Raw genomic sequence first — 11,409 nt, 5'->3', positions numbered from 1 at the left:
GACAGCAAACGGGCCGCTGAGGGGACAGGAGCCATGCTGGGGGACATGGGGACAGCAAACGGGCCGCTGAGGGGACAGGACCGTGCTGGGGGACATGGGGACAGCAAACGGGCCGCTGAGGGGACAGGAGCCATGCTGGGGGACAGCGGGAGGAAGTTGGAGGACAGGGCGCTGCGGGGAGTAGCCGTGAGGGGGAGAATGGGACACGGGGAGCAGGGAGGGGAGCGGGGCGATGGCGGCGGAGAGGGGGGGCAGCAGGAGCCGGGTGGCCACTCCGGGACCCCTGCCCGGCCCTGGAGGAACCGAGCACCCTGCGGGGGGGGAATAAATAATGGAAATAAATAACTGAATAAACCTCCTGCGGGCACCACTCGGGCCGTGTAGGTGTGAGGGGTGTTCTGGTCCCCTCAGCGCGGCACTTCAAACTTCTCACGGCTTTTAAAAGCAGCTCAAAATTGACTTGTGGTGTGGTTATTTTAAAGCCGCTGCTTCGAAGCTGAATCAAAACTTGCACAACTGGAGTCTCGTGGGGACAGCACGCTCTGGAGCCACACGGTGTGTGCAGGGTGATAAAACGATTTGAATTCCTTTAGCAATGGAGCTCCCTTCTGTGTTCCCTGTGATTATAAAGCACTGCCAGCTCTGCACGGGGTCATTTTTCCAAGGAGAAATAAAAAACCCCCCAAGCTCAAAGCTCAGGCCTGAGCCCAGTGGTGTGCAGCAGGTCACACACACAGAGCGATGCCACATCCACCCTTCCCTTCACATTTGGTTTAATGAAGATTAGGCACTAAATGTTTTCTAGGAATCATATTGAGTCAACCCCTGTATTGTATGTGGCAACACACTTTTTTTTCTCTCCCTCATTCTAAAGAATCAGAAAAGGGTTAAAATATAGTGAAATTACAGACAAGGAATATGTTTATATTTAACCAAAGGTTGTACGTATTTCTGGATGGCTCAAGCCATGTTTGAAGGAGCCGGCCTGTGTATTTTTCTGGGTTCATTACAGCCAGGCATCCTCCCTCAAATGACCCTTCCCCTGTCATGTTTCATTAATGTGAAAACTTCAGTTCAACCAAGAGCATGACTCAAAATGCTGCAGGTGCCCAACTCAGGGCAGCAGACTCTGCAGATCTGCATCTCACCAGATAAAATTCAAAATACTCCCTAAAACTCATGCCAGGGAATCATTTAAATCAGGTCTCTTTCTCCTAAACAGCTAAAGAAACTGAAGCTGTGGAAACCCACTAACAGTTTACAGTTTGATTTAAAAGATACTTAGCACTGCACTCTGTTAAATTATCTTGGTGATTCTGGGGAAAAGCTGTTGGTCAGAGGTCAACTAAATATAAATAACACAAGACTCCAGACAAATTACAGGACTGGTTACAATTTCCCAAAATACACCATAACAGAATGAACATGGCATCAAATATATATTTTACCCTTAAATAGAACAATTTTATTCAACCAAATCCAAGATTATTCCAAAATTATCTCTTAACATTGGCTTAGAGAATTATTTTTGCCATTTTTTCCCATTCAAAATCCCTTACATATTGCTTAGAAAAAAAAAAATCTTTGAAATATTAATTTAAAAAAACATTTTTCTGGAAAAACAGGGAGCTTTTTTTTTTTTTTTTTCTTGAATATTCCTTTTCTACACCTCCCACAAAGTAATGGTATAGTGAGAATTTACAAGAACACTGCTCAACATCTACACAAAACTGAGAACTACAGAGTGTGCCTTGGACAGGGGTAACACGACCTGGCACAGCCCCAGTTGGGACTGCCAAGGCAGAGGTTTAAAACTGGCTCCAATTCTCCTCTGCTCCCCACTCTGAGCTTAGAAAACCAAGTTAGAATTCTCTTTCAGTGAAGCTGAGATAATTTGTGTGAAGGTTGTGGCTCCAAGCCCTGGCAGAGAAGGAACCTGGAGGGGATGAGCGTGTCCCAGGCTCCCCACAGGCCTGGGCCTGCAGCTGGAGAGCATCAGAATTTTTATTTCTAGAAAAGTTTGTTCCCAGCCAAAAGTCTCTTCCAACATGTCCATGGGTGGCTTTCAAGATCCAAATAACCTGGGGGATGCAACAGGAAAAAAAAAAAAAAAAGTAGATGAGAAACAGTCACAACCACAGCAGTGAACAGCTGATTTCATCTGATTAACTTGGTAGGTTTCCACCCCAAAATGAAAAACAACCCCAAATTTAAACCCAGGTGATGTTTGACTTGAGCAACCCCCAACAAGCAACACTCTGCTGGAGGCTGAATGACTCAGGTGCTGGCACAGGTGGTTTTCATGCACTACAGGTACCCACATTAGCAAAAAACTGTGAGATCAACCCATATTTGAAAACTGAAATAAAGGAATGAAGTAAAAAAGGATTATGGAAAAATCGAGTGGGAGAGACAGATGAAAAAAGAGATAGATGTGCAAGAAAAGTGCCAATATATGACTTTCTATAACCAAGTGAGAAGATGCTGCACAGGATTACTCACACAATCATGCAGAACATCATGAAGATATTCCACAAGGCAATGAAGATACGAAAATACCTGAGACTCAGCAAAAACTCTCTGATGTTGTCACCTAGAAATCAAGAGGAGAAGCTTTTGGATATGAAAAACACACCCAACAATCACATTTTCAGCACTGCCTGAAAAACACAAGCTACTTTGAGAGGAAAAAAAAAACACAACAAAAAGTTCAGATTGAAATTTGAGGTTTTAGGTGAAGGATGGATGCTCTGTTCAGTGCAACTTTGTAAGGATACGTTGCAAAATGACCAAAGAATTATAAAAAGGGGTCACACTGCAAAAAAGGAAAGACCAGTTGTAGTTCAAAGGCTTCCTGGGGTTTTAAACTAGCAAACAGAGCTACAGGGGAGCAACACGGGTGTATCCACGTGGAAAAGGCAATCAGGGAGTGAGCAGAGTTACCTCTATAGCACAGGTACCTACAGTCAAAAATGCTGCAAGAAATGTCCTTTTTGTGCGTTTCTTCTCATTTCAGAACATCCCAGTTTACAAGTTAATAAGCCAGTTATTCCAGCCCCACAACAATTCACATCAAACGAAAAGGGGCGGAAAAACTGTGGTTTGGCCCAGGATTTCCTCCAGAAAAGCCCGGTCCTGTGCGAGTCCTGGCGGCCCAGGGCAGGGCTGTGCCCGGCTCCCGCATCCCCTCCGTTACCGGTCGTGGGTTCCCTCGGCTCCTCTCCGAATCCCTCCGTGTCCCTCCTCCTCCTGCGGGGCAGAGGGGCCGTGTCAGGCAGGTGAAACCCAAAAAACCCTCCCTGTTCCCCCGCCCGCCCTCCCCGTTCGCTCACAGCCTGAAGTTGAGCACGGCACCGGCGTTCACCAGCAGCGTCCTGCGGGAGAGACGGGGAAATGGGGACGGGGAACGGGGATGGAGAGGGGGGAAAGGGTCGGGGACCGTGAAAGAGGCCGGGGAAGGGGAAAGGGACAGGAGGACGAAGAAAGGGAAAGGACAGAAAAAGCGAGACCAGAAGGGGAGTGAGGCCGGGGAGGGAGAAGGGGGATGGAGAAGGGCAAGGGGGTCGAGAGGGGATGGAGAAGGGAGGAAGGGGTCGAGAAGGGGGACGGGAACAGAGTCAGGCACAGCCGGGCCGGGCTAACCCGGCCGAGCCGCTGCCGGTTCCCGGCCCCGGTACCCGCAGAGCAGCAGATCCCCGATCATGGCTCCGGCGGCGGCTCCGGGGCCCAGAGGAAGCGGAAGGGGCGGGCGCTGCCCGGGCCGGCGGCGCCTGCGCTGCCCGCGGCGGCTCCGGCAGCGGCGGCTCCGCGCCCGGACACCCGCGGGGAGCGGAGCGAGGGGCCGGGCCCGGGCAGCGCCGGGCGCAGCTCCCACAGCCCCGGCACGGGCCTGCGGAGCCGGCTCGGGAATCGAGAACCGGGAGCTGAGAACCGCGATCCGGGGCCGCGATGGATCTGGCGGAGGCGCTGCCCCTCGGGGAGCTGGCGGCCGCCTTCGCCGCGCTGCCGGTGTTCCCGCTGTTCGACACCGCCTATTTCATCATCTCCGTCCTCTACCTCAAGTACGAGCCCGGTGAGTGCGGCCCTTGGGCCGGGGGGGCCCCGGGGGAGCTCCGGTACCGCTGTGCCGGCACAGACCCCGCACTGCCCCGCACCAACAGGTTCAGCCGCCCGCCCGTCCCTCTCTGCCGCCTGCCACAGGCGATGCCGCAGCTCCGACACCTCCTTCTGCTTATGGAGAGCAGGAAAAACCCCCACCAACCCGTGGCTCTGATTTTGAGAAATAATCTTGGATTTTATTTAAGACTGGATTCCGGCCGCATTGAGGTATTTAAGTTCGGTCACTTGGCTGCCACCCCAGGACTAAGAGTTGCGTTTCTGGCCGGTCCCTTGGCTTGAATATTTTTGTGGCGGTACCTTCCTTCTATTTATATACAAAAGAGCTGGAAGTAAAATCTAGGGTTTTTCCCACCCTCTGGACCATACCCTGAGCTGTTCTCAGGCACAATAACTGACCTTGCTTTGTTTGTTCTCTTGGGTTTATCTTGCACGGATCGATAGATCTGCGCCTTGCCTCTCACCTTCTGCCTTGTCACAGCCTGGCTGTGCCTCGGTCTTTTTCAAACGCCACTTTCCCTCTGTTTTTGACAACGTGTGCACTCCATGCTCTGTTTTGAGCAGTTTCACTGTGGCTGCACGGTGGCTGAAGGGAAAACCAACCCCAAGCTCGGGAATGATTTTCAAACCTCAGGTTGTGCGACCTCCGAGCCGTACAATCCACACGCTGTTCCCATTAAACTCCCTGTAAACAAGTGCTGGACTTTCCAGGCCTGATCACTCCCAGCTGCCTTCCAGCATGGAGTCCTGAACCGAACAAATAACAGGCAGCCCTCACAAAAATAGCTTTTAAATATATGCAAGCCCAGGAATCCTCTTGGGACTGGGTAAGGCTGGGGTGTACTCTTCCCCAGATTCCTACAGCTCCCATCCCACAGCTCCTGGGCTGAGGATCAGTGTCAGGACAGAACCGTCCTGTTTCCTCCTTGGAGACAGCATGGCTTTGTAGAGCCAAGGAAAAACAAGTGTTACTAAATTTAAGCCTCAAGCTAAACCTCAGGTTCCTATAGAACCAGTTTCATGTCTCGGCTGTTGCAGCTGTCTCGCTGCCGCTGTGTTTTCAGCTGGTTCAAATGTCCCAGAGGATGGAAGAGCCTGGGCACTCACAGCTTTGACTCATGCTCATCCACTTCCTGCTGTTTAATGTGTACCAGGTAATCATGCTGACATAACATTTGTAGCATTTTCTCTCTTTATATGCTCACCGAACAGTTTTTTGTCTGAAATGCCGCACAAAGGATTCTGGAGCAGTTTAAGGGTGATGAAACAACCTCACAGAATTGATGTTGTTGGGAGTTTTCCCTGAAAAAGTGCAAAGGTGGATGAAAATTGCTATAGGAATTTAAAAAAAGGCCATAGCAGATTGTGGGAGGAGACCACAAAGTATTTCCAGACTAGTACAGGAGTGGGGAAGAACCCTCAAATCCTCTTCTCTCAAAGATTAAGAATTCCTGTTCTATTTTTGCAGGTTATCTTATGAATGAAAGAACTGAACAGATTGTTCATGAATTCTAGAGGGCACCTAGGTTGAAGCAGTGGAGAGAATGGTACTAGTATGCATTTTATTTTTAGACTGTAAAACCACATTGATTTCAAGGGAAAAAAAGTGTTCTTTCTGCTAGTAGCAAATAAAGGAGAGAATCTCTCAGCCAATTCATAAACTTCTAATGACTCTGTTCACCTGAGACCTTTGGGGGGGTCTGCAGGCTGTGATCATTTCTTGACTATCTCTGGTACTTGTTTGGGCTTCACACTTTGGTATTTTGTTTTACAAGCACTTTTCTTTGAGCTGCTTTGTGGGAGAACACGCACCTCGAGCCTCTCTCTTACTGGGTGTTGAAGTTCCTGCTTAATCGCTAGATCCGTCTTCTCACTGAGGCTGGACTGGATGGCCTTGAGGGTCTCTCCAACATTGGTGACTCCGTGATTCCCAAATTTTTTCACAGGAGCCGTGGAGATGTCCCGGAAGAGCCCTTTTGCCTCCTGGCTCTGTGCTATGCTCCACTGCTTTGGGAGCTACATCCTCGCTGATCTGCTGCTGGGAGAGGCACCCATTGGCTACTTCAGCCACAACTCCAGTGTCATCCTGGCCACAGCAGTGTGGTGAGTGCCCTGCAGCCCTCCTGATGTGGCACGAGCTGCTCCCAGCGCTGCGCCGGGGAGGGAGGTGTGGAGGGAGGTGTTCTCCCTGTGGGACACAGCTCTGATCTCACAGGGATAAACTGAGGTGGGCTGAGGCAGTCTTTGAGGCTCTTGCACTCCTGGCTCTGGTTCCCAGTTTCCCTGACCAGTTGCCTAATGCTGTGATTATCTGGGCTGGGGCACTTCTATTCATAGCAGCCACTGCTGAGCCCGCGCCAAACCGCAGCAGCAGCAGCACCCGCGGATCCCACGGAGTGAGGAGTGGCACATCCTGAAGATTTGGGGGCATTTTATTCGCTGTGTTGGTGGATTGTGCACAAATTAACCTTTAACTTCCCCACTGTCTATGGGTTGTAGGTGCTTTTATGTGGCAGAAAGAGCAGTGTTGGGAAACACACTGTGAATGAAATTTTCATAAACAGAAGTCTCAGAGTAAATCCCTCAGCTATCTAGTTTTCTGTACTTGAGAAAATAAAGAAAAAGATCTTCTTTTAGGGCTGAAAAATTTAGCAGTCTTTTGGAAAAAAAGAGTATTTGAAATCTGTCCTCTGTCTGAATATCATTTCAGTATATGTAGATTCTTGTTCTGTATGAGCTGATGCTTCTGGACCATACAAGACACAAACTTCAAAAATGTTCTGAATTAAAATTACTGTGTTGTATTCAAGTTGGAGTATTAGTAGTGCGGACTCTGAGTTACTGAGGGCTCTCTGGGCTGTTGCATGCTGGTTTCCCTTTAGAATTAGCTATGAAATTAGGAATATTTTTTTAATATTTTTCTTCTCTTTCACCCCCACCTGCCATAACTCATATCTGCCACCACACTACCCCTCTCTGCAAAACCCAGATCAGAACAAATCACTGGTCTTTTTGCAGGTACCTGATATTCTTCTGCCCCATGAACCTCTTCTACAAGTGTGTCAGCTTCCTGCCCGTGAAGCTCATCTTCGTGGCCATGAAGGAGGTGGTCCGGGTGCGCAAGATCGCGGCCGGGGTGCACCACGCCCACCACCAGTACCACCACGGGTGGTTCGTGATGATGGCCACGGGATGGGTCAAAGGTGACACCTGAGATGCTCCAGAGGCTGCAGGGAGGGCTGGGACAGCGTGGGGGCAGCTCAGGGGGAGCAGCAGGGAGGGGATGTGGGCTGGGGCTGCGTTCCCACCACGCAGGTGTTTGTGCAGTCTCGCAGAATGGTTGAAGAGCTGGAGTCAGGAGTTCTTTGTTCTTTCTCCCGTGATCTGTGACCTCACCTGTGTCTTTCACGGGGTTCTGCCAGTCAGTTTTCCTTTAAGGGTGTGTTTGGAGCAAGCACTTGAGCAGCAATACCTGCAAGAGGCAAATGCCTTTTCCCTGCATCAGGACCCACTTGGTAGAAAGTCAAGGAAGCATTTGCCCTGCTCTGTTGGCTTAGGCTAACTTTTAAATTTGGGGAGAATGTCAAGAACCCTTTGTCCCCTTGAAGATCCAGAACCCTGTCCTGTGGTAGCTTCAGCTCTTTGACAGGTCTCTCTGTCTCACAGGTTCTGGTGTGGCCTTGATGTCGAACTTTGAGCAGCTGCTGCGTGGGGTCTGGAAGCCTGAAACAAATGAAATTCTTCATATGTCCTTGTAAGTCAGCAGCCTGGAAATTCCCAGTCAGATGAAGAATGAAATGAAAGAACCAGTCAGGGCTGGGTGCAAACCTTCCAGAAAACCTCTTTCTTTCTCTTCCAGCCCCACAAAGGCCAGTCTGTATGGCACAGTCCTCTTCACTCTGCAGCAGACTCACTGGCTCCCTATCTCTGAAGCCAACCTCATCTTCTTTTTCACCATGTTCATGATAGTCTGCAAGGTAAGTTTACAGCAGCTTTGTTGCCAGCAAATTACAGAGTTTAAACTGGGAATATTCACCTTCCTGAGCCACTGCAGGATTCACTGCTGGGGAAATTCAATGCTGAATTCTCCATCACACAAGCAGCTCCTTGTGCCTCGAGTCATGTAGCAGCAGGGACTTTATCTGGGGTCAGTGGAATGCTCAGTGGTCAGTATTTCATTGCTCTGTGTGATCTCTAAGTGTTCCCTGTTGCCTGGCAGGTTTTCATGACGGCCACTCACTCCCACGCCTCACCTTTTGCTCCGCTGGAAAACCTCATCTGCCCCGTCCTCTTTGGCTCTGTTTCCAGTGGGCACCCAAGCCACCACCATGACCACCACGGGGCCTCCCACGAGGTTTCCCACCCTCCTCCTCCTCCTCCTGCCAAGTCCAAAGAGGAGCTGAACGAAGGCACGAGGAAACGGAAGGCAAAAAAAGCTGAATAAAAAAGCAACGGCACAGAAAATAGGCCAAGAAAATTCTTCCAGAGCTGAGTCTCAAAGCCACCTGTGACCTCCTTTATGCTCCAGTCCTTCTCTCTCAGACTCCAGAGGAGAGGTGGAAGCCAGGACACTGCCAGCCGGGTCCCTGAATTTCATTTTTGCTCTCTGTGCTGCTGCTTGCTTCTTGGTCTGTGCCTCTCTATTCTGATCAGATTTTCAGGGATTTGTAGATTTGTGCCAGGGTGGTAAGTAGGTGCCAGTTCCCAAGCTGTCAGCAAATCTGATGCAGCATTTTCAATTGATGTAAAATCTTTCACTGTGTTTATGAATGGGGGGAATGGTTTGTGTTCCTGCAACTCTTTAAGTTCCTTTGAGATTTCACTGACCTTTTCAGTGTCTGCCAAAACAACAAACTGTTAAGACACAATGTGGAAATCAGGTTTCATTAAGTGGCCTAATATGAGCCTGGTCTGGTTTTTCCCAGCTCCCACACCTGCCATATCTCCAAGTAATGTGACATTTTAAATGCAATAAGGACATGGCCTTTGGCCGAGCCAAACCCTGTTCACCTCAGTTCCCTCTGATTCTGATGGTCAGGACGTTGTAATTTGCTCAGCCAAGTCTGTGTTTGCAAGAGCTCTGAAGCTGTGAAGTGCTCCCAGTGCCATGTGTTGGCACTGTCACTATCCTAGGCTGTGTGTGGCATTGCTGCACGTTGTTACTGAGAGTGTCCCACCCCAAACCTGATCCTATTGAACCAGGGGAGAAGCATGGCTCTGGTTTGTTTGTAATCCTGTGGGATACAAGAGTGTGTGTGAGTGTAAGTATTTATTACTATTTATTTATAATTGCCAGGGCACCTAAGTCATGGACCTGAATCGCTTTTTTTTAACATTGCAATTGGAATTTCTGATTGTGGCCCTGAGCCCCCAGCCCTGTGCTGCTTTGGGTTCACAGTGATCTTGGTGTGCTCCAGGACAGCCCAAACACTCCCTGGGTGCAGGAAGAAACCTTTCCTATATTCTTAAATTCAGATAGAAAAGCTGAAGCAGGGCATTTCACCAGCTGATGAAAAACTATTTTAAAGGACTGATAAAAGCACATCAGCTGAAAATATTGATTACTTTCTGTAGGTCCCCTCGGGCCAAACTGCTGGGCTGTGAATGCAGCTTGTGCCCAACAAGTGAAGAATCTGAACTGCCTTGCATGGCTCAGGAGGGTTCTGTCAGCTCATTCATGTTCTGCTTAGTGAACACTGGCTTTTAGAGTAGTTCAAAGCTGTTCTTATAATTGATTTTGTTCTTATAAATGGCATCTTCCAAGGGCTGGGATCACACAGTGAGAGTGGCAAGCCTGGGGATGTAGCACTGGGTATTTTCCATCCCTAGCAGTGAGGTTTGCTGCTGTTTCCATTGCAGCTGGGAATGGAAACAGGATGTAAGAGAAGTGAGGGTTTGTGTGTGTATCCCTGTTCAAAATTGCAACTGACGGTTAATGAAAGATAAGAAACCATCCTTGTGTGCAGGCAGAGGAAAGCCAGTAGGAAAGGTCAAATCATCTGTGGGCTTGGGGTTTGACAGTGCCTTAATTTTGTGAGTTTCCCTCCCCTTCAGTAGAAAGCAGGAATTCTGCCTGACAGCTCCACTGTCTGGTCCTGCAGATGCTGCTCTGCTGGAACCTGATGTGCATGCATGACACTGAATAAATGTTTTATGAGATGTCTGATCCAAGGGGAATTTTGTTTTATAAAAGCCGTCAACAAATAAAAATTGTGAAGTGACTCTGTCCAGTGGCAGCTGAGGAAATCTCTGTGTTTGTTTTACCCTTCCCAGTCCCAGGCAGGCACGTGGGAGCTCTGTGTCACCAGGACCTGGGGCCAAAATGATTCTGGGTGAAGAAAGAGATCAGACTTTATGTCCTACAGATGTGTCTGAACATTTTATAAATGGAAATAACAGGGTGAAAGGTGTTTGTGGTGTTGTTCTCAGAGAAGACATCCTCAGATTTCAGGGAAGGAAATAAGGAAATTGGTGTTTATACCAGTTGTCTCTACTTTTCCTTTTGTCACTGTAAGAGGGAGGAGGGCATTCACCTGGGACTGGTAAATATACACACACACACACAGTTCCAGCATATTTTTGTGGAGTATCAGTATTTAAAACTGGAAAAAAAAATCAAAATTCTCTGCATGAGTGAATATTTACCATGGTCCCATAGCTGCTGCTCTGCTCTCTGAGTGCAGAGTCTCTGCTCTTCAGAGTCTTTGGACCCTGAATCAAATCGGACTGAGTCAAATCACATGCTTCTAATCAAACACAGAGAGAAGAAATATTCCAAAGGAGGTTAAAATTTAAGCTCTGAACACCTTCAGAATACCCAACAGGAGTGGGATTAATTCTGAGAAGACAACAGCCACAGAGGAGTCACAAGTTCCATTTAGTGAAGCCTTTCCCAGTGAGAGAGATGGAACTTGTCTTGAATTTCCATGGCTCAGCACTGGCAGTCTGGTACAATTCCAGCCTGGTGTCCTTCATCCCAAGAAGCAAAAATGGGCCTTTGAAAAAGCAGCAGACCTTAACCAGGGCTGTGGAGACATGGGGGCTGCTCCAGCACCTCTGGGAAGCTCCACCTGACCCATCCAGACACTTCCTTCCTTCAGGCTCTGCTCCAAACAGAAAGGAAATGGGAGTGGGGTGTTTCCTAAAGGGATGGAGTAATTTGTTTCCACAGCTCAGGGGTGGAAGTGATGAGGAAATCATGACACAGCCAGTCGACCCAAACAATCTGCAAAGCCTGTTTATATTTTCAAGGGTTTCTCTTGTCTCCCCCACAGATTTAGCTCTTTTAAATTG

General features: G+C 48.8%; 2 protein-coding genes across 5 annotated transcripts; one reads left to right on the top strand and one right to left on the bottom strand.

The window, feature by feature from the left end:
- Positions 1-1,442: 1,442 nt before the first annotated feature.
- SMIM7 (small integral membrane protein 7) lies at positions 1,443-3,807 on the bottom strand. The gene is made up of 5 exons (XM_086862916.1): positions 3,678-3,807; positions 3,333-3,374; positions 3,197-3,249; positions 2,503-2,593; positions 1,443-2,081 (listed from the first exon to the last, which is right to left on the bottom strand). The coding sequence occupies exons 1-5, from the start codon at positions 3,701-3,703 to the stop codon at positions 2,066-2,068; spliced, it is 228 nt and encodes a 75-aa protein (XP_086719042.1). The 5' UTR covers positions 3,704-3,807; the 3' UTR covers positions 1,443-2,065.
- On the top strand, positions 3,769-10,342 carry TMEM38A (transmembrane protein 38A). Of its 4 annotated transcripts, none has more exons than XM_023942892.2 (7): positions 3,796-4,072; positions 5,585-5,663; positions 6,063-6,219; positions 7,135-7,319; positions 7,783-7,870; positions 7,976-8,093; positions 8,336-10,342. In XM_023942892.2, exons 3-7 carry the CDS (start codon positions 6,074-6,076, stop codon positions 8,558-8,560), a joined length of 762 nt encoding a protein of 253 aa, XP_023798660.1. In that variant the 5' UTR covers positions 3,796-4,072; positions 5,585-5,663; positions 6,063-6,073; the 3' UTR covers positions 8,561-10,342. The 4 variants fall into 4 exon arrangements, with proteins under 4 accessions (XP_023798659.2, XP_023798660.1, XP_086719040.1 ...); XM_086862914.1 differs by having other exon boundaries at positions 3,973-5,270; XM_086862915.1 differs by having other exon boundaries at positions 4,064-4,326.
- Positions 10,343-11,409: the final 1,067 nt, after the last annotated feature.

This window comes from Cyanistes caeruleus, chromosome 25 (assembly GCF_971803275.1).
Source record: "Cyanistes caeruleus chromosome 25, bCyaCae1.hap1.1, whole genome shotgun sequence".
In the NCBI taxonomy this organism is placed as follows: Eukaryota; Metazoa; Chordata; class Aves; order Passeriformes; family Paridae; genus Cyanistes; species Cyanistes caeruleus.
The sequence above is the reverse complement of the archived record's forward strand: the minus strand, read 5'-3'. Positions and strand labels throughout refer to the sequence as shown.